At 35.9% G+C, this 27,867-nt stretch overlaps 2 protein-coding genes across 5 annotated transcripts in view; one reads left to right on the top strand and one right to left on the bottom strand.

Moving 5' to 3' along the window:
• Positions 1-193: 193 nt before the first annotated feature.
• LOC110810207 (pentatricopeptide repeat-containing protein At2g13600-like) lies at positions 194-4,417 on the top strand. The gene has a single exon (XM_022036295.2). It carries the CDS (start codon positions 1,242-1,244, stop codon positions 3,426-3,428), a length of 2,187 nt encoding a protein of 728 aa, XP_021891987.2. The 5' UTR covers positions 194-1,241; the 3' UTR covers positions 3,429-4,417.
• Positions 3,623-27,867, bottom strand: part of RCK (DNA helicase ROCK-N-ROLLERS) — a 45,136-nt gene continuing 20,891 nt past the window's right edge. For 3 of the 4 annotated variants that reach the window (XM_088214076.1, XM_088214086.1, XM_088214083.1), the window contains 24 exons: positions 23,818-24,055; positions 23,659-23,695; positions 23,527-23,573; positions 19,195-19,232; positions 10,508-10,529; positions 10,199-10,411; positions 9,937-10,093; positions 9,767-9,818; positions 9,037-9,108; positions 8,863-8,918; positions 8,671-8,788; positions 8,517-8,580; positions 8,365-8,448; positions 8,152-8,277; positions 7,870-8,066; positions 7,556-7,744; positions 7,195-7,446; positions 6,999-7,048; positions 6,796-6,813; positions 6,153-6,235; positions 5,808-6,009; positions 5,647-5,684; positions 4,829-5,182; positions 3,623-4,241 (listed from right to left, as the gene is read on the bottom strand). In XM_088214076.1, the coding sequence (XP_088070202.1) occupies positions 3,676-4,241; positions 4,829-5,182; positions 5,647-5,684; positions 5,808-6,009; positions 6,153-6,235; positions 6,796-6,813; positions 6,999-7,048; positions 7,195-7,446; positions 7,556-7,744; positions 7,870-8,066; positions 8,152-8,277; positions 8,365-8,448; positions 8,517-8,580; positions 8,671-8,788; positions 8,863-8,918; positions 9,037-9,108; positions 9,767-9,818; positions 9,937-10,093; positions 10,199-10,411; positions 10,508-10,529; positions 19,195-19,232; positions 23,527-23,573; positions 23,659-23,695; positions 23,818-24,055 (3,273 nt within the window). In that variant the 3' untranslated portion in view covers positions 3,623-3,675. The remainder of the gene's footprint in view (positions 4,242-4,828; positions 5,183-5,646; positions 5,685-5,807; positions 6,010-6,152; positions 6,236-6,795; positions 6,814-6,998; positions 7,049-7,194; positions 7,447-7,555; positions 7,745-7,869; positions 8,067-8,151; positions 8,278-8,364; positions 8,449-8,516; positions 8,581-8,670; positions 8,789-8,862; positions 8,919-9,036; positions 9,109-9,766; positions 9,819-9,936; positions 10,094-10,198; positions 10,412-10,507; positions 10,530-19,194; positions 19,233-23,526; positions 23,574-23,658; positions 23,696-23,817; positions 24,056-27,867) is intronic. The other variant, XM_022036294.2, reaches the window with a different exon arrangement.

The raw sequence follows: 27,867 nt of genomic DNA, 5'->3' as shown, positions 1-27,867 counted from the left end.
TTTCTAAATTATTATTAGTAATACACCTATAAATAATTCCAAAATTCAATAGTTAATCTATTTTTCACCAATAATGAAGTAAAGTATTACACCAACATAAAAACCCTTGTATATAATAATGTTTTATCAAGTTAATTTTGGTTATATGATAACTAAAGCAGTATATTTAATTTCATGTTGTACCTCACGGTATACCCTTTTTCCTTGGGGCAAATAGATATAAATACATATTAGCTCAATACATGCTGAACTTTGTGTTCATTCTCTATGTAATGAGTAAGATGATAATAAAAAAAACTCTGGTATACACTTTTTTTGGGTGGTTTCTCTGCAATTTGGAGAACCACCACTGACACTCGCAAGAATATTGTAGATAATTAAGGTATGTATGCTATCTTGTTTTCATTAGTTTATGCATACGTTACAATCTATTATAAGCTTTTAAGGTATTGGAGATATTATTTCAGAAGATAAGGTTCAAACTCTGGTCCCTAGAAGATAGGAAGCAAATCTAATTACCATTTTGGTATAGATGGTGGATATTGTTGGGAACAAAATTTGGTTCTATAATAGCAAAATTGTTTGGAGCCTAACTTAGAGAACTTGCAAAAGAAGGAAAGATGACAAGAACATGTATTCTTGTTTTGGGATACCTTGTAATATATGGTCATCTTTGGTGGGCTTAAGTTGTGGCCAATAATGGGTGCACGAGCAAAATATGGGACACTAATTTCTTTTTTATTTGTTCTCTTGAAATTGAAATGTCCAGAGACACGTCGCAATACGGTACAGCATATTGGCTGTGAAGTGTGACTTCATGTGTACATTTGTGATTTTGTCAATTATTTGTTTACAGTTAAGCTGAAGTTTTCCAATAAAACATTTAGGATAAATTTTAGGGGTAGAGTCAATCAATTATAAAGTAATTTTAAATCCTTTGTATTTTCGGAATAGATAGTAATTTTCCTTCTTAACTGCACTCAGTTTAGCATCCATGCAATGAAAGTACTATAAATCCAAGTTACTGAAGAAACCCACCTATCCCAAGAATTATATTATCTATTGTGTTTGGATTAAAACTTGAAAATTTTTTTAGTGCTGATATGAACCTTAAATTTAAAGTTCTCTTCATGAAGTCTGTGCAGGTAGTAAGGTAGCGCCAAACATGGCACAACATATCGTATTTCTCGTTAGTTTCGTTTCTCTATTTGTCGTCAACGACCTTAACTACCCATTCCAACATGAGGACTGGCTTGAAAACTCTTCTTGCATTAAACCCAAGAAAGACTTTCAATTCTTACGTAGAAACATCTGTTTCTCTCCTCAGAGATCTATCTAACGAAAACCTGCTCAGGGAAGGCACAATCCTCCATGGCCATTTACTCAAAACAGGGGTTTCATCAGAGAGATTCATAGCCATTAAACTCTTGATAATGTACTTGAACAGCAGAAAATCCATTGAAGCTGATCAGATTGCGAAGGAGTTTGGGAGGTTTGATCTCGTTGCTCATAACTGTATGATTAATGCTAGCATTCAATGGGGAAATCTCGATGAAGCTCAGAAACTGTTTGATGAAATGCCTGAGAGAAATGACGTATCCTGGACTACTATGATTTCGGGTCTGATGAAACATGGAAGAGTGGAGGAATCAATGACGTATTTTTACAGGAACCCATTTCAGAATTTGGTGTCTGTGACAGCTACAATTACTGGGCTTGTCAAAAACGGCTTTTGTTCCCATGCTTTGGAGCTTTTCTTATGGCTACTTGAATCTGGTATAAAGCCAAACACAGTGACGTTCACCTCTGTGATTAGAGCCTGCGGTGCAGTGGGTGACTTTGGGTTGGGAGTGGCCGTCTTGGGATTGATTATTAAAGCTGGATTTGAGCAGGACATATCAGTTTCTAATTCTTTGATCACATTATGTTTGAGGATGGGTGAAACTGATCTAGCTAGGAGAGTGTTTGATCGGATGGAAAAGAAAGATGTTGTTTCTTGGACGGCAATACTAGATGTGTCTGTGGGGATGGGGAACTTGCAGGAAGCACGTAGAATCTTTGATGAGATGCCAGAGAGAAATGAAATTTCTTGGAGTGCAATGATTGCGAGGTATGCTCAAAACGGGTATCATGATGAAGCATGGGAACTCTTTCTTCAAATGGTCAAAGACGGGCCTAAGCCAAATATTTCTTGCTTTTCTTGCGTTCTTAGCACATTGGCTAGCCTCGAGGCACTGAAAGCTGGGACTGCCATCCATGGATATGGTATAAAACTAGGGATTGAGGGAGACGTATTTGTCAGTAGCTCTTTGCTTGACTTGTATTGTAAGTGTAAGAAAACTAAAGAAGGACGTTTGGTATTTGACTCAATTTTGGAGAAGAATGTCGTTTCGTGGAATTCTATGGTGAATGGATATAGTCTTAATGGTCAAATGGAAGAAGCGAAGAAATTGTTTGAGAACATGCCTATAAGAAACAGTGTCTCATGGAGTGCTATTATTGCTGGTTATTTGGAATGTGAAGAGTTCAGTAAGGTGTTTGAGTTATTCAATGAGATGCTTGTGACTGGGGAGACTCCAAATAAATCGGCATTCTCAAGCATGCTCCGAACATGTGCAAGCATAGCTTCATTAGAGAAGGGCAAGGACCTCCATGGAAAAGTAGTGAAACTCGGGATTCAATACGATGTTTTTGTCGGTACTGCACTTGTGGATATGTATGCAAAATCTGGGGATATTGAGAGCTCCAAGAAGGTATTTGATAAAATGCCTGAGAAGGATGAAATCTCGTGGACTGTGTTGATTCAAGGGCTTGCAGAAAGTGGTTTTGCCAAGGAATCTCTTTCACTATTCAAAGAAATGGAAAGAACTTCATTGATAATTCCTAATGATCTCATGCTCTTGTCCGTTCTGTTTGCTTGTTCTCATGCCGGGTTAGTTGATAAAGGATGCCAGTATTTTAATGCAATGGAGACAGTTTACCGTGTAAAGCCGAAGGGAAGACATTATACCTGCTTGGTGGATATGTTATCTCGATCAGGACGCTTGACTGAAGCCGAAGACTTTATCAACTCTATGCCATTTCAACCTGAAACTAATGCATGGGCGGCACTATTAAGTGGTTGCAAGTTATATAGAAATGAAGAGATAGCTGAAAGGACAGCAAGGAAACTCTGCAAACAAGCAGAAAAAAACTCAGCAGGATATGTTTTGTTGTCGAATATATATGCTTCAGCAGGGAGATGGATGGACGTCTCAAAGATTAGGAAATTAATGAAGGAAAAGGGATTGAAGAAAAGTCGGGGCTTTAGTTGGATTGAGGTGAGAAATCAAGTTCATTCATTTTGTTCGGAAGATGGAACAAACCCTCAGTCAGCTGAGATTTACAGGATCTTAAAGCTCTTAAGGTCTGAAATGATGATTTGTTAGAGACCTTGCATATATTTTCACCATGTTCATGATGAAGTGAGGTGCATTTGACGCTTGGAAAGGTCTAAATCTAGTATATTTTGAAGCAGTCTAATCCGCAGCAACACTGGACTGATGATGGGGAATTCCAGAATGATGCTAAATTATTCACTGGCTGGCAGAGAATTTATATACTCAATAAACTGGGCCACAGAAAAGAAAAACATCTAGAACAGGAATTTACTGCATCAATACTGTCATACTATAATCAGAGAAATGAAAACACACTCTTAAACCCAAGAAATGAATTTTCTTCGTTGAGCTTACCTGCCAGTGATAAGCACTGCTGTCTGTTTTCTCCCCTGGGAGACAACTGCTTCGGGCCATCTTCCATGGAGCTTCCTGGCTCTGATAGCTGCATGTTTTTCTCCACCTTCAATATATCAAGTGATAGCATTTTGATAGCTGATGGATCACTTTTAGTGTTTGAAGTTTTACAAGGAAGATTTGATCTTTGATGTCCTTCAAGGTAGGCATTAGTTTTGACACCCGTTTCTGCCTTGATAGAATTCAAATCTCTGTCCATCCCTTCAGGTTTCAGATCAGGTATGAAAGAATCTCTCAGGAGCTTAAAATTTGTCCCTTCAGATACATCAACAGAAACAATTCGAGATTCAGACTGATCTTTTGAGGAATGAACCAAGGATTCAGAATCAAAAGGCTTTGATGCATTGAATACTGGAAAATTTTTGGATTTCTTCTGAATATGATCAAATACTGCTTCTTCTGAGAAAGTCTTCAGCATGTTCTCTCCAGGTTCAAATGGAACTTCACCTTTAATACGTAATAGTGATATTAATTAGGAACTCAAAACTAGACACAGATAACGTGGTAACAATTTGTTATGTGACTAATTATAGGTCGTGTGGAGGATAAAAAATTTGGTAAGACTAAGGTTGGAAGAAAAAATAAAGCTATATTTGGAATAAATTCAAACTTTTCAGACTTCATTTGGAATTTCCAATCAATTTAATTAAGAGGGATACCATTTTTATTTACAAAAACTTCAATTGGAATAAATTATTAGAGCAGTACATTCTAAATTTCATCAATTTTGATAGAATTTGTAATATAATTCAAGAACTGAAATCTTAACATTTTACACAATTTCTGCTCTCAGCTGGTTAAATTAGGTATAAATTCTCAAACTAATTTAAAAAATTGTAGGTTTCTGCCGAACAATAGCCTATTGAATAAATCCAAGTAGAAGCCAGTCAAACATAAATGATCTGAGTTTGAATTGATTAGTTGATCAATTATCTTTAACAAAAGTATAACTGAAATCAAAGAACTAACTTTGCTACCTACATATAATTTAATTATTCACCTAATTAAGTACTGAATATGGTTCAAAAGCACACCTCTTTCGTCCATGCGGTTCATGGGACTCAAGATACCAGCAGTTGATTGTTGGTATAAAGTCAGATTGTAGTTGACCCGGAGTCCATGTGTGGCCTCTCTGGGTTCTGAATATGAAGGAAGCACAGATTCTTGTGGAATTTTACCTTTCTCTATTTCTGGTAGAGCATCGAGTTCACTATCACTCCCACAGGGGCGTTTCCTTGTGGGAATCAACGCTTTTGGTGGCGGAGAACATGTAGCACTTGGTATGCTCAACAAAGAGAAGTTCTTGGCCTTCTCACGAATGTGATCAAAGATTGTTTGTTCAGTGATAATTTTGCTGCCATCTTTTTCATTCTCAGTTGCTGACTCACCTTTAGTAATTTATGGTAGAAGTGAGTAAAACGCAAAAAAAGATAATAGGGTCCTAGGCGATGTGATAAATCAAACAAGTAAAACAAATCACCCATTTATGTGGTTCAAGTGATTGTCATAATCTACAAGAGGCATGAGTCTGAATTTACTACAAAGAGATTTGTAAATTACAATAAATTTTTCTGTATTTCAAACGTAAAACCCATTATACTAAAATTTTATGGAGTGGCAAAGATGTTGGCCCTAGGTAAAAATTGCATATGTAGCTGGCTGTGGAAAAATTCTAAACTAGATTGCATCGTACTGCAGGAGCTACACTACTGCACCCCAAAAACCCTATTTTCAGCTTCAACAGCTGAGAGAAAATATATGAAAAGATCTACATGCTACAATCTAATCTTGAGCAATCAAGATACGTTATAATATAGGAAATCATATAATTTTAAATTCTCATATGCAGTACCTTCTCCTAACTCTTCATCAAGAAGGATGAAACTGGGCCTGGAGTAGAAAAGATAAAATGATTAATTAATTGTAGTAAGAGTTGATTGTATAAAGGATAGACTGTTAGGACTTCTTGCATTATGCAGCCAACAAACAAAAACAAAAAAATTGAGCACTCACATTGAGGTGTTTGCCCTTTTAAATTTAACCAAATTCTGAAGTTCAATGGCTGAAGTTTGAGACCTAGTGTCGTTGTCAGCTTCTATAGCGCATACTTCCTCTGGAGGAGGATAAAAGCGAGGCCGCTTATTTGTACATTTGGGATTCATGTGTGATTTGATCTCCTTTATCAGAAGTAGTTCTTCGTGGACATCAAAACCAACTACGTAAAACAACAAACAAGAAATGAATCTAATGACTCCAGAAATGAAAAATCATTATATGTGGGCGTATGTATGTGTCTATGTGCGTATGTACATATACATAAGAGGTGATAAGCTGGATATATTGTAACAAACACTCAACTGTGTTCTTCAAAGATAATATCAGCCTTCACAGTTGGTTTCCCTTGTTGAAGGTTGGGCAGAAGAATGGTCGTGCTATAGGGACTACAAAAGGAACCAACCAACTCAACCCTTATCATATTTAACTGGATAGAGACATGAACATTCGCCAAGGAATAAAAAAATAACTGGGTCAAAGAACTGCACTCTAACTTGCTTCTTTTATCTAAAAACGCCCTTCCAGCCATTTTAACAATGATCATGAATTTTTGTCACAAGGTTCAGCTATGATATCTTAAAGATGATACCTTCAATTTCTTTTTCAGAGAAAAGAATTCTGAATTTAATATTAATTCGCTTAACTAATTTTATAATTAATGTTTGAACTTATTTTTACCAATCTAAGAGTAAATATGCATCTAAATATTGTACTTCAGTTTTCAACCAATTCACAATAGAGATTTTCTTATTACAGGGTAGTGATCATGCACATTCAATTAAGAGCATTATAATCTTTTTTTTTCGGCTTCAGAAATAATTCAATTAACCAGGTCAGAGATCTGCACACGAGGAGAATTGTATTATTGACTGGTCATAACACGGTGCTTCAAAATGCTATTTAAGTTTCTATACAGATAAGAGAAGCCAAGCAAAAGTTAGTGTACCTGGAGAATTCATCCACTCTGTAGCAACCAATTCAGATGGAGTCAATCAGTGTGCCAAAAGATTGGAGTGACAGATAAAACATACAATTAAGCACAATAGTAAATCAGCATTGTTAATATGTTGGCAGATAATCATTGTATTATTCTCGGTTTATACTAATTCACATTCAAGTAGTGAAGAAGAACGAGCAAATTAACAGCACCTTATTTTCTCATGAAAGTGGATCACGTTATCTTCCTCTGACCCAACAATCTGCAAGAAATAATAGTTGGTAATACATTCATACATTAAATTGTTCTTGGACATACTGGATCCTTGAGAAAAGAAGCAGAGAGCAATAATATTGTTTTAACAAAATAATGTTATAGAGAGAACACCAAAAAATCCAATCCACCTACCATATCAGCATAGTGTCGTCTAGTTGATTGGATTGGCTGTGATAGCCTTGTCAATGTTATTACTAATTTGGACATCCCTCGTCTGGGGCATTCATCTTCCTCAACCTTCATGTTAACTTTTGGAGGTAGTGACAGTAGAGACTCCTTTATATGATTCCCAAATGGGTATTTTCTTCCAGTTACAATTTCTATCCTCCTTGGATCAGCTTCAGCTAGTGCATCAAATGATTGGACTCCCATTGAATGTAGCGCCTGCAGAAAGCCTTTTAATAAGGCCTAGAACATGGAGAAAGATGTTTCCATCCATAATTTTTAGGTACTTGAAATCTTCGGATGGCAATAAAGAGCTAAGACAGAAAACCTTAGCAGTAACCATTCCGATTCCAGGTAACTGCTTCAGCAAATAAGGACTGTCATCCCAGAGCTTTTGATGCAATGACTTCGCTAGAAGGGTTGAGTTCACTGCTCCTCTGTAACTTCTTTTATATATAAAATATTCCTTCATACACTTGGCAATTCTGCATCCATTTGAGCATATTGAATTTGCATCCTTGCACCAAAAACAGGAGTTCAGAATTCCAATATTTTCATTTTTCATTTCTGGTATAGATAATTGGAAAATATATTAAAATATTTAGACAATGGTTGCTGAAAGAAATATTTAAGCAGTGGAACCTGGGTCATTGACAAATCATGTATTGAAGGATCCCCAGTCAAGCAGTCATTTGTCAGAACAAATATTTTCTCTTCCCTAGTTTGGATTCGCTTTTTCCTTTTCCCCTTATCATCATTGATATGAAATCTAAGCCGGCCATTTTTGTCAGTGTTCAAGTCATTCAGAATCTTCTTCTCATTGCGTCTGAGCTGTATCCCTTCATTTTTCCAGCAAACATCCATTAATCATTCCACATAGAGTTGTACTGATAGAACACATAGCAATCATATGAATCTGCATACAATTAATCTCCTCAGCATGGCATATAATACGAAGTGCATCTTCTAAACTGCACTTTTCAGGGGCCTTCATAATGTGCTTCATGGTATCAAATTTCAGATAATACTTTGTCATCAGCCTTCCAGGCTCTGAAAACCAGAAAAAAGAAAAAAGTGATCCGAGAATTTGTTCTTGACACAAGCTGTAAGCTATGGCTTTGTTGGAATTTAAAGTACCTTGTGGCTTCAAGAGGAAACTATCTTCATCAGTCCATATCATTTGATGGTGTAAGAGTTGATTAATTTTCTCAACACATATTCCTAGCATGACATGAGATCAATAAGCACTGGAGGGAGAAAATCAATTTCATAATTTAACAGGTAGATACCTTGCATATGCTTCTCTATTTGATCGTTTGTGATCCCTTTCTTAACAGCATATTTCTCAGGGTTCTGATTATGCATTGAAAGTCCCGTATATAATTTAAAACCACAAATTTATTTATAAGATAATCCCTCCAGTAAGATCCCATAATAACATACCTTTTTCATTCTTACATATAAGTAAGAGCATTTCATCCACTCAATCGCTCGTGCTATATCAGAGATTGTCAGTTGAACTATTTCTGCTGTTAAGTGCTCTGCCACACATGAAAGCAATCTAAAGAAACAAGATTACTTTCACAAACATGCAGACAAATTGAATATTTCAAACAAAGGAATTTACAGGCTTACACATACTGTGATTCAACCATTTCACAACCGTTCAAGAGATTCTCATACAGATGCACCTGAGATCATATGTCAGATCATGACAGAGAAATATATACAGAATAAACAGGATACCTTAATTCTAAGGAAAAAAGTATGCAAACAAAAGAAGCGGGCGAAGAAAGAAACTAAATTTACCGTTCCTCTCCTAGTCATGATTATAACTGTTCCTGTATCATCAAATGGTGGTCGACCTGCCCTACCACACATCTGAGGAAAAGTTTATTAATCAGTTAGTTGTGTGTCAACTTAACCTCAGGGTCCCCTGAAAGGATTGGTATCTGGAGAAGAACGCAGATGAAAAACATACACATGGGTACATGCATGCTTGCTGTCACAATAAGTACTTTCATCTTTAATTATTCTTTTTATTTTTCTTTTGGGGCCAACAGTAGGGTGCAAGCATTTATTTACACATCATTTGTATTTAGATTATTAGTAACAATACAAACTTAACATCCAAAAGAAATCCAGTTGCAGAAGTAATATTTCATCTATCCTCCATATGACACAGAAACTCAAATGAAATTTATGTGAATACAGGAACCTAAACAGCCACGGAAAGAATCGTCGGTCACTACTGACGAAAATTAGTTCAACCATATATTAATTGGTTGACAGTGTGACACCATTTGCAAATAGTTTAGAATCACGTGGATCACAAAACAGTGACTAAAAGAAATTGCCTGCTAATGCAGCAGTTGATTAAGAGCCAATCAGAGATTTATGATTACCACATAGCTCCTTTCAAGAATCAATGTAGAAAGAATAATTAATGAAAGTACAAAAACACGACAGCTCTTGTGATTGACAAGCATTTGAGGAGTATTAACATGACTACTATTAGCTACCAGAGCAAGAGAGATGCCTGTAGTATTGTGGACCGGTCATATTCCATGTAGATAGCTTTCTCCTTATTGCTGAACAGAATAGTAGTTCTTGTAAATTAAACAATGATGAAATCTAGAATAAAACTTACAATATGAAAGATTATCTAGTTGCTGAGTACATCAAAAAATAGTTTGACAACTGACGTACAAGTGTTGTGTGGACTTTATTACTACTGTATGAGCTGGCAGGTTGATTCCATGAGCAAGAGTGTTTGTGGTGCAAAGAATTTGGACATCTCCATTAAGAAAAAGACCCTCAATGAGGTTACGATCCTTTAAGCAAAGCCCTCCATTGTGATAACCGACTGCAAGCATGAAATTTACAAAAGGGCAGCAAAATGCCATAATACGAGGAAAGATGTTGCAGTAAGCTTAAGATAATGAAGTATGAAGGAAAGGAAGCATTATACCTCCATAAAGAACATAAGATTGCATTTGTTTATCACTGAATGATAGTGAAGCTTCCCTTAGCCTTTCCAGCTGTTCTTTGCTTTTAATAAATGGGTTTGATTGACCATAAGTCATTGCCACCTGAGAAAGCCGCTGCGCTGCTTCTTGTGCTCCTTTTCTTGTCGAGCAAAAAACCAGAGCAGATTGCCCTCTTGAGTATTGCATCAAAATGTCTGCAAATCAATTTTTATAATTACTTTTGAGTTATCAAAAAATGAGAATGAAAGGAAAAAGGAAAACAACTAAAGAATCATTTTCTAAATGCTTACCAAAAATATAATTTTGCAGGCGCTGCATGACAAAACAAAGAGAAATCATCAAAAAAATGAGAATGATTCAATGATGTTTGTATTGACATATTTCGTCTAGATTCTTTATATTTATTTTCCAATTTAGTCTTTAATAATGTTTCTATAATTAATTGGTAATAATTAACTAGAAAGGCTGTAATAATTAGGAAAACATGTAATCAATTGGGAATAATTAAATAGGAAGATTTGTAGGATCCTTGGTATAATTAATTTCCTTTTATTTAAGATCTCCTCATGCTATAAGTAGGAGATTTTGTAATGTGTGAAAAAAATCAGAGAAAATTAAAGCCAGAATTTTTTTTTCTGTTTTTCTGTCAATCTACATGGTACCAGCGCATGAAATTTTTTTACTAGACCCCGGACAGCTGTTCGTGTAGCCATCACATCCTTAATAGACCTCCATTACATCAGAAAGTTTGATTGCTCACTCCTTACCTCCACCCAATATCAACGAAATCGATAATCCTCTAGTTCTGAAACCCACCCAACCCAAATTACCACCATTTGTATCAATGGTGATAATTTTCTAAGCTGGTCAGTCAGTCCAGACGTACATTAGAGGAAGAGGAAAAATTAGTTACTTTACCGGTATTACTCAGGAGCCAGCCACCTGGATGCATCACACAGCACTTGGATGCAGAAAATTCCGTAGTTATGACATGGATTATGAATTCTATGGAGGAGCATATTAGCCCTAAGCATATGTGCTATACTTCTGCTAAAAAACTTTAGGATAATGTGACACAAATATACTCTGATTTGGATAACCAATTCCAAATGTATGAACTCACATTGAAGCTTGGTGATATTCATCGAGGTAATGAATCTGTCACAAAATATTTCAATTCTTTAAAGCGTGTTTAGCAGGATTTGGACTTTCTTTGTGATCACAAGTAGAAGCACCTTGGTGATGCTATTCGGTACCGAATAATTGTCAATGCAAACCGAGTCTTCAAACTTCTTGCGATTCTCAATGTTGAATACGATGAAGTTCAAGAAAGAATCATAGGGAGGAATCCCCTGCCCTCCATTAATGAAATTTTCTCCAAGGTTTGTCGAGAGGATAGTTAAAAATATGTTGTGCTTGGAAAGAAAAATGAATCAAATAGCACAATAGAAAGTTCGGCATTTGTTATTACAAAGGCACATGCGAGTAGGCAAAATGGTCTAAATCTGCAAAGGAACGAAGAAAGACCACGGATATGGTGGGACCATTGCAATGAACTATGCTACACAAGAGATACTTACTGGTTTATGGAAAACCTGCTAATTGGAAGCCAAAGAACAAAAAAAGTAGCACTCAGCTATTATTTTATTGGTCATTCAGGTAAAAATTCTTCTCCTTATATCATTAATTCAGGAGCTTCTGATCATATGACTAACCTATCTCATTCATTTCATCCTTTTACACCTTGTTCTAGCCATGAAAAAGTCTGAATTGCTGATGGAAGTTTCTCTTCCATCGTAGGAAAAGACTTGTAAAATTTCCAGAGATATAGATCTTAAATATGTTCTCCGCATTCCAAAACTTGCTTATAACCTCTTGTATATTAGAAAACTCTCTAAAGATTCTAACTCTTGTGTTATTTTTTATAAGTTTTATTGTATTTTTTAGGACTAGCATTCGGGGACGATAATCGATAGAGTTAGAGAGATAGACAAACTATATTGTTTTGATGAGGTTCCTTCCAAGAGTAGAAAGGCTTAAGCTTTAAGCAATATGAGTTCGAATTCTAGTTTAGAACAAATAATATAATGGTATCTTAGACTAGGACATCCTAGTTTTTCTTATTTGAGACATTTATTTTTATCTACATTTAAAGGTTTGGATTTTCATCACTTCAATGTGAAATTTGTCATTTATCAAAAGACCACCAAGTACAATTTGGGCCAAAACTCTATTGTCCCTCAAAATTATTTTATCTAATTCATACTGATATTTGGAAACCTTCTGAATTCTTAACTTTATTTGGAAAAAGAGATTCATTAACATTTATTGATGATCATGCTAGACTATATTAGGTTTATCTTATAAGAAAAAAAAATGAATTTGAAACACTTTTCTAAGACTTCTATAATATGATCGAAACACAGTTTAAAATAAATATTTACACCTTTAGATCATACAATCGAATCGAGTATTTTTAATAAACGTGTAGGGGATTTTTAAAAAATTAAGGGTCTTGTTCATCATTCTCATGTTGTGACTCTTCCTAATAAAATGAAATTACTAAAAGAAAAAATAGACAACTTCTTAAAATTGCTAGGGTATTTTGTTTGCAATGAATGTTCCGAATATTTATGGAGAGATGCAATCTTAATGACATCGTATTTGATAAATCGGATGCCCATTGGAGTTTTGAAGTTTACCACTCCTCTAGAGAAGCTAAAAGCGAGTTTTCCAATTTCTTAGAACATGTTCAGATATCGCTTTAATGGTTTTTAGATGTACTTATTTTGTTCATTCTGGACATATGTTTCTATTGATTTTAGAGAAAAAATAATTTTATTTTTCACTATTTAGCTTGTTACACTTAAAGTATTTATAAAATTTCTAAGTTATTAATAAGAAAATTCTTATTTTACTAGAATTTTAATAATATGAGATTATTATTCCCATAAAATTCTAATTACATAATAATAAATAATTAAATTATTAAATAATTAAATAATAAAATATGACATTTAACACCCTCCCTCAAGTTGGTGCAGGGATATCGCACATGCTCAATTCACAAATCAAGTTCTGAAGAGTCATCATGTAATCTACCAGAGGTGTACGCCCGCTCGGCTCGGCTCGGCTCAAACGATTTGACTTGGCTCAAAATAGCTCAGCTTGACTCAAAACGGCTCGACCCGGCTCAATACAGCACGAAATAGCTCAAAATAGCTAGGCTCAGCTCTAAAATGCTCGGGTTCAGCTCTAAAACAGCTCAGACTCGACTTTAAAATAGCTCAAAGTCGGCTAAAAAAATAGCTCGAAGTCACCTTGGCTCGTCTTCTCTGCACAGATTTCTGAACGTGCGCAGAAAAACGGAATGACATGGCCTTTTTAACCGGCATTTGTAGATGTGCGTCTGTAGCTTTTTACCGGCGCCTCCGAGCACCTTTTTACCAACGCTTGCAAATGTGCGGTTGCACTTTTTTACTGACACCTACGAATGTGCAGCTGCAGCTTTTTACCGGTGCCTGCGGAGTGCAACTGCACTTTTTACCGCCACTAAAAATCACCGTGAACACCACAGAACACATCGGCAGGTTTAAATCCGTTTTGGGTGGTGATAAGAGTAGATCTGAATAAAAAAATACCAACCCATCATATTGTGCTATTTTAGAGTTTGGAAAGAATTTTGAAATTAAAACTCTAAAATACTCTTATTTGGCTTTGATACTATGTAAATTTTTGGAGAAAAATAACAATTTTATTTCTCACTTTTTAAATTGTTACACTTAGGGTATTTATAGAATTCCTAATCTACTAATAAAGAAATTCTTATTCTAATAATATGATATTATTATTCTCATAAAATCCTAATTACATAATAATAAATAATTAAATAATTAACTAATTAAATAATAAAATATGGCATTCAACAGTTTCAATTAAAGTTCGACCATAAATTTGAAAAAGATGTTTTTGTTGATTATACTCGTACTAGAAAGGTATATAAATATTTAATCCTATTACAAAAAAACTCGTATAAGTATAGATATAATATTCATGAAATAAAATACCTAATTCTAGCATAAATCATCTTCAAGGAGAGAATATAATAAGTAAAGATGGTTTCTGACAAATTTATGAATCACTACCTGAAGTGATTTTGTAACACCCCAAAATTTTATTATTATTTTTATGAATATTATTTTTTGTTTTATTTTAAATTTTTGTAAATTTTAAATGAAATAAATGATTATTTAAGTAATAATATATGGTTTTAATTTAGTTTAATTTAATTAAATAGAAACAAAAATAATAATAATGATAAAAATGAGTAAAATTATTTTTGGAGTTTAATTGAAAACAATTTTGAGAAAAATGGGTGAAAATTCAGATTATGGGGGTGTTTTTGAAAAGAAAATCGGAAACCGATGGTCAAAAAGCAATTTAGAAAAAATTGCGCAACGTCAGCAGCCCGATCAATAGCCCTGGCCAACTAGAACACGCCGCGTGGCAGAGACGCTAACGCGGGAGGCCACGTGAAATGGAGCCACGTGGGCAATCCGCGTGCGCGCGATCAGACGGCTGAGATCCGTTCCCGCGCGCACGGACGACTCAGATTGCCCGCACGTACGGACAACCCAGATTGAATCACGCACGGACGGCTCAGATCGCATCGCGATGGATGACCCAGATTTATTTCTAATTTAATCGCGATCGGACAGCCCATATCAAATCGTGATGGACGGCTCAGATTAAAAAGGGAAAGTTATAAATAATCTCATCCACACCCAACCCCAAACCTTAGCCGTCAGAGCCCTCGTCGGAGAAGACAGCCCAGCCACCAGAGGAACCAACCGCCGGCACCCGCCGCTGCACTGGAGCACTTTCCTGCCGCCAAACGAGGTAAATTTTTTTTCTTTAGCTTGGATTTCGATGCTAAACCCGCCTGTGGCCAAATCGGAACCAAACCACCGGCCAATTGTCCGAAAAACGCCGCCGAAGCCCAGCAGCTCCGCCGCGGGTTTCCTCAGTTTTTGCCTCCGATAAGGCTCTTCCCGATTCCTGTTCGATGTAATTTTTACACCACTGTGACCAATGTCCTTTCCTCTACAGGTTCACCGGAGCAAAACACCAAATCGCGACTCGCGCCGGAGGAGCCGCCGCACCCAAGAGCTCCGCCACCAGTAAGTCTCGGTTTTTTGAGTTTTTTCGGCCCACCAAGGGCCTTACGTGTGTTTTCTCGCAGGAACTGGTGCTAGTTTGGCTGAATTCGGATGGAAACAGTCGAAAACAACCAACCCGATGCGGATCACCGCCGCAGGCGGCGGCGCCGTCGCCGGAGCATGGCAGAGCTGCCGTGCCGGAATTTCTGAAATTAGCCGAGTAAGCCTCGGGTCTGATTTGGAGTTTTTTGGGGACATGTGCAGGTACCGGAAGTGTGTTTCAGTTCCCGGAAAAAAATTTAGGGAATCTAGGGACCGCCCGTAGGCACAGTGAAAAATCGGTCTTACACTTCGAATCAAGTAAGGATCTCTCACCCTATTTCTTATCACGGCATTAAAGCTTAATAAATGATAAAATGCTATTTTATGAATTATTAGATATGTATAATTGATATAAGGTTGCTAATGGAGCCCGAATCTGATATATTTTCGGTCAGTTGCTGTTTTAATTGTTTTACAGTTTTAAATGCATTATGGTATCTGATCTATTTATTTTATAGTTTTGAATGCATGAATCACTGTTTACTTCATTATGGCTTAATTTTGTGAATCCGATGATATGTCTGCCTTATTGGATGCTCGTTACTGGTTTAAATATTCATGATTATGTGAGAAACAGAAAACTAAGGAAAAATAGAAAAGGTATGTGAGTTGATAAATGAATAAGTCGACAGACTCACTAGATATCATAAGAGATGGTGGACAGACCGAGTCCATAGAGAACCCTACCGGGGACATTGTCTCTCATACCGGACAGGGTATGGAGACTTTAAATGTTTTGACGCTCATATCGGACGGGGTATGAGGACGGACCGCTTCACCCTCATACTGGATGAGGTATTGAGATTTATGGTTTTGGCGCCCATACCGGACGGGGTATGGGGACGGCCCTGTAATTAAGTTATTAAGGTGAATGGTTCACGTGTAGCGGGGACCCCTATGGATTCCCATAGATACTGGTAGGCTGATAAAAGAGGAAATTTGTTGCCTGATGATTGAAATATTAAAAGTATAACATGTGTTATGTTACAGAGTGCGTATGATTTCATAATATTATAATATTATTGTTTTCATAAATTGTTTTCATAAATCTCATCGAGGTAAGTGAACAGTAAAGGGTTTTATCATTGATAAATGAATTTGTTATAAATTATGCTCCATTGGTCGTTTTTGTTTTTTACCAACCTTTACTTCTGTGACAGTGAGATAGTGTGACGTCTTTACTGGGTTAGTGTAGTTCATTTCTTACTTAACCATTTCAGATCAGGAGGACTTGGTTCCCGAGCCCGTTCCGCAGGAAGACGGCCAGTAGATGCCTAAATATTTATTAGTTTCTTTTATAGTCTTTCATTTCCAATATTTTCCTTTAGAAGATTTATTTTCGGTATTGTTAGTACGTTTAAGTTATTGTGTAAGAGATATTAACCAGAATATTTTATTTCGCTTCCGCACTTATATTTTTTATATACATTTCCTTTTTAATTTCCGGGGTCGTTACAGATTTTGTCCTCTGAGAAGCAAAATATTACTATTCAAAGCAGTGAAAATGAGGAAAGTCTTAGGTAGATGCCAAACATTGTGGACTGCAATCCAGGAGAAGAAATATTGCAAAGAAATTCTATGACTCTGGTTTACACTAGAAGGAAAATTCATAAAAATACTATTGTTCCAACTGTCTCTTATGCAAACTGATCCCAGATCTAGAACATTGGTGTCCAAGAAACACAGGTAAAACCCAAACTTGATCCTATTCTTTCACAAAGTTTAAATTTTATTGATTTAAATCTTCCTATAGCCACTAGAAAAGGAGTTTGATTTTGTACAGAATAGCCTATTGCAAAGTACTTATCTTACCAAACAATTTCTGAAAAAACATAAAGTATTTCTATCAAATATTTCTGTTGTCTCTATGCCTACAATAATTTAGGAAGTACTAAGTAACCCAGGTTGGAAGTTTGCAATCAAGGAGACGAATGCGCTCAAGAAAAGTGGAACTCGGGAAATTGTTGATTTTCTAAGAGATAAGACAACTGTTGGGTGTAAGTGGTTCTTCACTATAAAATACAAGGCTAATGAGTATGAAAGATACAAAACAAGTCTTGTAGCAAAAGGGTTCATTATACCTTTGGATAGTACCAAGAAACATTTGTTTCGGTGGCCAAGATCAACTCTATTCAAGTTCTTTTATCTGTAGCAGTAGGAAGAAACTGGTCTTTACATCAGCTTAATGTAAAAAATTTCTTTTTAAATGGCAGCCTTGAAGAGGAGGTATTTATGGATCCTCCACCTGGATTTGAAAAACACTTGGGAGATGAAAAACCTATAGATTAGAAAATCCTTTTAGCCTGGTTTGAAAGATTCAATAAGATAGTAAAAAGATATGGATATTCTCAAAGTCAAGCTGACCATACCATGTTCGATGAACATTCAAGATCAAGTAAGTTGGTTATGCTTATTATTTATGTTGATGATCTAATTCTCATTGGAAATGATTATGAAGAAATTGAAACCTTAAGGAAGAAGCTAGCTAGGGCTTTGAGATTAAAGATTTAGAAAATTTGAAGTATTTAGTGTGGAGTTTGTCACATCTAAAAAATCTTTGTAAATGAATGCAAATATGTTTTTGACCTACTCATTGAAACCGGTATGCTTGGATGCAAGGCAGCCGAGGTTCCTATTGAATCCAACAGAAGCTGCAAGCTGTTGAAACAAAGTATGTGGTGAATAAAGAACAATATCAAAGACTTGTAGCTAGACTAATTTACCTATCATATACTTGGTCAGATATTACCTTTGCGGTAAGTGTAGTAAGTCAATTTATGCACTCTTCAAGCTAAAAGCATTTTGAGGCAATTTATAGAATCCTTAGATACTTAAAGGGAACTCCTAGTAAAGAATTATTTTTTAGGAATCACACTCACCTATAGATAGAGGCTTATATAGAAGTGGACTTGAGTGGAAGTGTCTAAAAAAGAATATAAATATTAGAATATTGCACCTTTGTGGGAGGAAAGTTGGTGACATAGAGGAGTAAAAAACAAAATATGGTGGCCAAAAGCAGTGTCAAGGTTGAATATACATTTGTTGCTCTTGAAATTTATGTAGTTTCATGGTTAAAGAAACTTCTTGAAGAATTAAAAACCTCAACACCACTACCAATTAAGGTGTACTATGATAACAAATTGGCAATTGCTATTGCACACAATCTTGTTCTCCATACATAATAAAACATGTGGAGCTTGACAAGTACTTCATCAAAGGGAAGATTGATAATGGAATCATTTATATACCTTATGTTCTATATATCAACCAAGTGGCAGATATTCTGACTAAAGTGCTTACAAGAAACAGTCTGACAGTTTAGTCTCCAAGTTGGCAATTGAAGACCATTTTATGCCAACTTGAGGGGGAGTATTGAAATATTTTGTCTAGATTCTTGATATTTATTTTTCAATTTACTCTCTAATAATATCTATGTAATTAGTAGGCAATAACTGACTAGAAAGATTTGTAATTAAGATTTGTAATTAATAGAGAATAATTGACTAGAAAGATTTATAAAATCCATGGTGTAATTAGTTTTCTTTCATACAAAATGTCCTCATGCTATAAGTAGGAGACCTTGTAATGTCTGAAAAAAACTAGAAAAAATTAAAAACCAAAATATTTTTTCTTGCTTTCCTCTCAATTTGTATTTCACATGAAACTTTGCAACCTAAAAAGCATAAAGTCTAAAGTTGAGACAAATCCTCACAAACCTTTTCAAACAGAAAATCATTTTTCGCTGCTGCATAACCTGTACAAGAGATTTAGATACTTTTAGTGAAAATGTACCAAAACATGGAAAAGTATGTAATATTAGAAAAAATTTTGCAACCCATCCAATAGAAGTGTCGGGTTCCTGTGACATGACCCTGTTTCAAAGAAGATTTACAGAAGATAATAAAGGAAGAAGGAGAGTTGGGAGGAGGGAACATAATTGAGAGAGAATGATGGAGAGTTTTATAGACTCTCAATAGAATTTCATTAAATAATTTGTGCAAAACCTCTACAATCTAAGACTCTAGCATTCTTATGCTCATCATAACGGCTTCTAATTACTTGCTTGCTTGATACATGAAATACAAGAGAAATACAATTGAGAGTAACCGAAATATGCCTGCTGGCACTTAGTGATTAAGGTAACAAAAGGAAAATAACCGAAAAGAAAAAAAAAAGAAATTGAATTAATGAAAGCAATGACTAACTTAAATATTGAATTAGGACTCCACGTAGGACCAAACAATACCCTTCACCTTCACCAAAACCTCATTGTTAAGGTTGAAGCTGAGAAATGGTCTCAAGTACCCAAGTTGACTCCTTAGGACTAAGATTGACCCATCAAACTAATCCTTGCTCCACTGGTTTATTATGCCACCATGACTTCTTTCCTCAACATATATTTTGAACAGAAAAACATTAGATACTGGATGAATGAAGAACTCTCAAGTAATTGCAGCTTGTAGGCCACCGAATTTCTCCTGTGAACCAATTGAAAAGAATCATAGAATTTGGAAATAACTTCAGACTCCTTACTGCCGGTAAGCTTTCTTTATCAAGCTGCACCTTTAAAAGGACCCAATCACCAACATGAAATCCCATTTCTATTACGTGCTAGTTAGCATATTCTTTGAACTTTAAAGATACGAGCACTTGATGTCAACGGTTTTAGAGCCATCTTTAATCTGTGAACTGGAAGATCCATTTGCGACTCCTAACCTGTACAAACTTCTTCGAGAATATATGACTTTCTAGATGTAACCCCGCTATCTAGCCGAGTGATCCCGTTGGTTATATTATGCAAATCCATTCCACCAAATGGAGTAAGAAAACAAGTAACAAATCAAAATAATGATTCATCTCAATCATTGTCTTGAATAAGAGCAGTTACTATTCTCTCAGTGTCAATGGAGATTGCAGAATCCTAAACAATTCTCCTATTGTAGCTCTGCAGCAAAAACCCATGAGGCTCAAGAGGTCACATTACTGCGAGCCTAGAGTCACTAGGTGGAAGTAAAATTACTCCTCGTTAATACATGGGATTTTTTGGTACAAGTGAAGCTTAGCGACAGAGCTGACTAACCACTACAAGTCTTGGGCTATTTCTCTCAGTTCATAACTTATTCTACGTGGTTTAATGACAACTACCCAATATTAGAGAGATCCTTTCCCCGAACCCTAAGGTTCAAAGTGAACTTCAATGAGGGCTTCTCTTAAAGCAATAACATGTTGATCTAGTTGTCAATGAAGCCACAAATAACTATCTAAATTGATCATATATGTTGTTCTATATCTGCATGAATATAGGAACTTTTGCTTGTGTTTTATCATTTAATCTATGTACCTGAACCCAAAACATTTGAGATTATGCAGGAGACTCCTAGATTTGTTTAGCCTGATAGGTAAATGAGAATTTAGTTGAGTTAACTTTTTCAACAGCTCAATTCAAGGGTAGAAACAAAGTTCTTGCTCTCAATGTGATTGAAGGAGCTAGTCATAAACTCTTTATCTGCTTTGAATAGGAATAGCCGCAAAAGCCCTTTTTTTTTACCTTGAACCTGTTTAAATCTAATAAGTTACGGTATCATGCAAGTGAAGTCCTATACCCAAATTACACTTTAGAAAGGAATTGCAAGCTCATTGAACGGGTCAAGTCCGATGCTCTGGAATTTGCGGGCATTGTTGGACTCACAAAAGTTTTGAGAACTGAAGAGAAGGTCATGATGAGATGAACCGTCAGTCATTATAATAGGTGTCAAGTGGAAGTTTAGTGACATTTATACTGAGACATTCTAACATTTGTCATACATTTTATACATCATACAAGATAAATATCATATTTATGGAATACGATTCACTTTCAAAATGCCATAAAGGTGAAATAGTATACATGCGAGACTCAAAATCTCATACTAAAGAGCATGGAGACTCGAAAAAGAAAGGAACCAACGAGATTCAAGAGCCTCATGGACCACACATCTCATAAACCGATTGCTTTATAAAGTTTTGGGATTCAAGAGCCCTATAGACCTTCTATCCACATACTACCTTCGCCTACACACATAAATCATCTTGTCTCTAAGATATTCAAATTTATCTCTATTGTCCATGTTCACAATCTTACTTGGAGAAAATTAGATCTCGGGGATTTGAAATGTGTTTTTGTTAGGAATTCCTCAACTGAGAAAGATTATAAGAGTTGTCATCCTCCATAAAAAAGATTCTATGTCACGAGGGATGTCATGTTTCATGAGTACGAGTCCTACTTTCATGAGTCTTATCTTCAAGGGGAGGGTTCAATAGAGGAAGATAAGGATTTGTCTTTGAATTGTCAGCTCTGTTTGTTTTTAATCAAGAGTCTTTACCCTATTCCCGTGAGTCCTTTCCTTGTTTCCCTAAACTCTTCAATGTCTGAAAACCCTCTTGAATCAATACCTGATACTGTCTGCAAAAATGTAAGATTGCGTAAAGGTAAGGTGTTTTCAAGGAAAAAGATTTGTGCAAGTCCCTAAATCCAACTCGAATCTTGAGAATGGGATAATAAATTCTGATTCTTCATTGCAAGAAGCTGATTTTGGGGCAAAGTTCTTGAAACTTAAGCATAAAACTTAATGAGTTTCTAACATTGACTTTTCACTGTAGCAGCCAACATCCACATGAAACTTAATGGACTTTTAAATGCTTAGAAAATGGATTTTTGAGTGAACCTTTTGCTTCTAATTATAGCATTAAGATCATATTCTGCTACATTGGCTGGTCAATAGCTAAACTTAAGGTTGAGAGCTTAAGCATTTTGTCGATAGGTCTCAGTTCAACATTCGAGACGCTAATGAAACTTGAAATAAAGTATCGCCCAAAAAAGTTAAGGTTGATTTGAAACATCATGAACCTAAGCTCCTTAAACCTTTCTTGGTAACTAAATACAAGCTCCACCTGAATCAAGTTATTAAATTCTCCCACCACATTCATTACTGATAACTCCCAACCTCCTATCAAAATTTCCAAACATGTCCAATTCAATTCAAGTTGTGGAGCCTAACAACCTTACTACCAAGTATCAGCTATGTCATCCAATTATAAGGTTTAAAGCTCAACCTTCTGCTCTTTAGGAATATACACATGAAAATACGTCAGACATGTCTTACCCAAGCAATGGAGCTATCTCCATCAAATATCGAAACCTCCAACCATGTAGCATTGTTACTCAAGATACTTTTGGAAGATTCAAGGTTGTTATTGCTATGACCGGCCTCTTGGGGTTTCGTGGGAAGAAAAATAGGACAAGATTGGTGTACCTAGATATTGAGGCTACCGTAGGAAACATTTTTCTTATTGTCTCTGCTAGATGGTCAAAGCATCGTTTAAATAGGACTTATTCTCCTGATGCTTCTCGTTGAGTTAATTGAAAGAACCATAGACTTCCATTGAACTCCTTTAGCTTTTGATTGAATACCTTTACAAAATCATCCAGTAGTTAGATACATTGATGGTCAGTTATCTCTGTCTTCCCCTTTGTTCTTTGTCGTTTCAGCAATCAAAGCTTGAGTTTTGCTGGAATAGATCAGCTACCGATCTCTAGATTCCTATAACATGAACCTACTTAAAGAAGAACTATGGAAGAGTAGAGACAAAGGAATAAGGTGACAATAGAATGGAGATAGAATTATCATGACTATGTAAAACTTTCAATAGAATTTCATTAATGATTTTCCCATTACTCTACGACCTGCAATCAACATTTGTATGCTCATTATAACAGCTTCTAACTACTTGCTTGATTGATATCTGAACAACTGCGAGGAGCTAAAACCACTTACCTTGCTTCCTGCTATTGGTGATAACAAAAGGAAATAATCCAAGAAGGAAAAAAACAAAAATGAACAGATAAAACCAATTAACAACATAAATTCTGAATTAGGCCTCAATGCAGGATCTGACAAAATAATATTTAATTTTCTAAGCATCAAATGTTTGTAATTCAAGACTTGCAGAAATCACAAAAATTAAGAAGTTAATTTCTAAAACGGGCCCTTAAAGATATATATTTATACCAAAAACTCTTGTAGTCAACTTTACAGGCCTCATTTCTTCTCCAAACCTGTGGAAACATATTGAGAAATAAATGAGAGAAGCAAAACTGGCAGTTTAGAGGAATTCACCCATCACATAGCCCATAAAAATACCTTTTAATTCCTTGGATTGCAACCTCGAGCCATTCCCCTAGAGTTTGATGTGCAATAAAAAATTGTCAAATGCATCATAATTAGTTGTTTCAAGTTAAAAGTTAAAAATTAAGCATAGTAGCTCCTCAGAAAGCAGCTGTCATTGAGTGCAAAATTTACCAAGATCCTCAATATTAGGAATTGTGGCTGAGGCAGCAAGAAAACGGACACAAGCTAAAGGACTTGATTTCATTTCAGAATTGCGAGCAAGCATTTTTATCCTACTGACAATTGCTTCCAGTGCAGCTCCACGTGGATCATTCAGTAGGTGGACTTCATCAATAAGGAGCAGTGCTATGTCACTGAAGAAGCTCAAACCACCATCCTTTAAGTGGTACCGAGTTACTGAATCAAACTTCTGGATAGAGGAATAAACAAGTTAAGCCATTTGTTAACAGCATTAGTTCAAATTCTTGCTGAAAAATCAATTCTTTTTTGAGATAGTGAGTAACTCATTAAGAAATGAACAAATAAAGCCATGCTTCAACAACATTTAGCTCAAACTATTTCTAGAAAATTGATTCGGAGAGTGCAATATGCACTTTTAAGGAGTTTAACGAATGCATGCACTGAATAGAGATGCAAGTTCGTGTATTGAAGCTACCGCAATATACATAAATATAAACATCCAAAGAAGGAAGAATTCATAACAATTCATTGTAAATGAGTTTAAGATATCTCAATGTGGGTAAATAACACTAATTTAGTCACTATATCGTATTTATTAAGACTATATGCAATAGTTTTAGACTTGCTAACCCTATCCATTATACCAAAACACACTTGTTAAATATAAAAAGGACTGCATCCTAAAGGAAGAGTAAATTAGGGTATAAGGATAAAACATATCCTAGAGTTAATTGTATATTTCATTTTCTATTTTAGAAAACATGTATATATAGAACTGTTACATTCAATATGGTATCAGAACCCTAGGGTAAAAGAACCCTAAACTCTTTTATAAGTTCTATTCAGCCTTCATTGTCGAAACAAGAAAAACCATTAAAAAAAGGGTTAGCCTTCATAGTCGGCCATCATAGTCCAGGGCCACCACCAGACACTAGCCACCAGACACCAGCCACCAGTCACCAATTGTAACATCCTGAGCTCAGGAATGATTAATTTCGAAATAAGGAAGATTGATTTTTTTATATACGTTAATGATAATAAAAATAATAATAATAATAATCAAAATAATAATAATAATAACAATAAAAAAATTTATTTATTAAGAAAGTGCAAAATAATAAAGAAAAAATTCATTTTGGATCTTTTTGAAACAAATTTCGGAAATCAAGGCCAATCTGTATAATAAAAGGGGATTCGCTTGAAAGGAACTTGGAAAATCAGGAAACGGTCCACGTAGGACGGCCACGTCAGCAGCACAGCGAAGCAGGACACACCGCGTGGCAAGCATGTCAGCAGGCCTCTCCATATAGGAAGCCACACTGGCGATCCGCGTGCCTGAGGGATCAAGCGACTCCAGTTCGTTCCCGCTCGCACGAACGGCCAGATCTCGATCCCGCTTGAATTCAAACGAGTGGCCTTGATCACCCACGTGATGGATTCAACGGTCGCACGATCGACGGCTCAAATTCGCAGGATTGATCGATCAAACGATCCGAAACGCATAAGGGAGGAGAATCTGAGATGCCCTAAGTAAGCAAGATCAGACGGCTCCTATTGATCTACGCAGACCCAAATGGACAGCCCATATTGAAGGGAGAGAGATATTTAAACCTCTTATTCGGTTGGCCTCCCAGACTATAGCCACCAAATCGACCGGAAGAAGAAGGGGACGCCGGAGGGAGCTCAGTTGCCAGAGAGACAACGGTGCCGCCGTACCGAAAACCGAAAACAACACCGGTAAGCACGATTTTCTCCCATTCTTTCTATTTTTCCGTCCTAAACCACTTAAACTATCCTTGATGCAGAATAACCCAAGAAAAGCCGTAACCCGAGAGAGAGCAAATGGCGGAGCTCGGCTATGCCAACGTGCCGGAAAATGAACCGATGCTGATAAGGCCGAAAATTTTCCTCCTTTTTTCGTAAAACACTCTCCTTCTACGTTTTAAGCTGATTTTCATCATAAACCTACCATATTCGATTTGGTCGAGAGAGAGGAGCGCCGGAGAAGGAGAACCAGACGGTAGAGCTCGGTTGTGCCGCCATGTCGGAACCCCAAACCAACCCCAGTGAGTTTCCTCTGCTCTTTTTCACTGCCCTTTACGTGTTTCTACACCATTTTGATGCGTGTTTCCAAATTCCACTAGAAAACTCAAAGAAATCCGAGAGTTGGGAGCTACCGCGAACCATAGTTGAGAGAGGCGGTGTTCTGGTCTCCGACCCAGTATAAGAATCCCTCACCCTTTTTCCTATTACGATTATATCAAAGTTTAATCAATAATAAACTACTATTCTAAACAATTTTGTGATTCCTTAATAATTAAATACAAGTTGCCGATGGAGCCAGTTAATCGATTGTTTATGTTTGTCACTAGTTTTAATTTGTGCTATCTATTCGTTATTTTTATCCCGACTCTTATCTTATTGTATTTACTATTTTTATTTTTATTTTATTTTCGTCTTTCCTTGCTTATTTACTTATTTTGTGGTCATCTATTTCTTTTATGTTGGTCTGATCTATTTTCATTTTTATGTCGCTATGTCTATTTAGAACTAATATATTAATTACGCATCTTGAATCGTTGTATTTTGTTTCATTCCGCTTCGCTTCGTGTTATTTTGTTATAGTTTATTTCATTCCGCTTTATTATCGTATTCTGCCTTGTTAATTTCACCCTGATTTATCTGTTTCATTTTGTTAATCATATTATTGCAAAATAAGAGGTCTTATTCTATTATACCATTTTACTTCAATTCTATTTGCGATTTTATCCCTTAACGGCTTTCAAAACATGAATTTCATATTCTTGTACGGGTCTTATGGGGCTTAATAATAATGAAATATATGCATGCGTAAATAGATAAAAAGGACTAACCGGGTATCATGGAAAAGAGTGTACAGACTTAGTAGATAGAATGAACCCTACCGTGAATGTATCCTCAACCGTAGAGGGTTAGGAAGTCCCATATCGGATGGGGTTGAGAGTTAATTAATTTCATTTATACCGGACGGGGTATTGAGACGGTCTTTAATTTGTGACGTTCATTATCGGACGGAGTATGAGAACGGCTGGTGATTTGCAAAAAAAGTATTTTGTATCCACGCGTAACGAGGATCCCTATAGGCTCCCAACAATACCTGTAAGGAGAATGAAATAATATGACGAGAATAGGTATGGTAGGTAACCTAATTTCGGGCAAATAATAAGGAACCCAACGTTATATGTCATTAGAATGTCTGTTTATTGTATTTAAATCGCCACTCTGATTTTATTTTAGTATGTTGTGTTTGAAATATTACTAGTTGGGAAACGAAATAATAACATTTTCAGTAAACAGATAAGCGATGCATTAGCATTAGGATTTCATTGAAAGCATACTTTATCGATCGTTTTATGTTTTCTACAATCATTTAATTTTCGTATTAATGGTAAATTACTTATATTCTTACTGAAGTAGTGTAACTTACCCCTTTCTTATTAACCATTTCAAATCAAGACGATCAAGATCCGGACCCCGAACAGTGAAAAAATAGTTAGGACATTATCTCTTTCTGTTCTGCTAGATTCGAATTGAGGTTAATTATTACTTTATAGTAGTTTTTTCGTTTTAAGTTCTGAACATTCTAGTAGCCCATATTTGAGTATTCTAAGTAAATATGCAAGAAATGTAACCTTTAAATTTTTCATTCTCCTGTACTATAATAATTTCAGTATTACTATATTATTATAATAAGACTAAATACTCGAAATTCTTGATAGGAGTTTGGGCTTTTACATCAATAGCCAAGACTTGCTTTCATTCCTAACAACAGCAGCAATCCAATCAAGGCCTATCTTACAGCATTGACCCTACTCCTGAGTCGTACAGATTGCATTTTTACTGCTCAGACATGGTTGCTCCAATAGACACAGGCCTACCACACCAACCACACAAACCAGTCATTCTGCTTTTTTGTGCATAGCCATCAGCTGCGCAACCTTCTGCCTCAGCTGCACATCCAGATCCCTTCATCTACGTCCCCATATCTTGTCCACATAGCAC

This window comes from Carica papaya, chromosome 1 (genome assembly GCF_054855325.1).
Source record: "Carica papaya isolate Zhongbai chromosome 1, ASM5485532v1, whole genome shotgun sequence".
Classification (NCBI taxonomy): Eukaryota; Viridiplantae; Streptophyta; class Magnoliopsida; order Brassicales; family Caricaceae; genus Carica; species Carica papaya.
The sequence above is the reverse complement of the archived record's forward strand: the minus strand, read 5'-3'. Positions and strand labels throughout refer to the sequence as shown.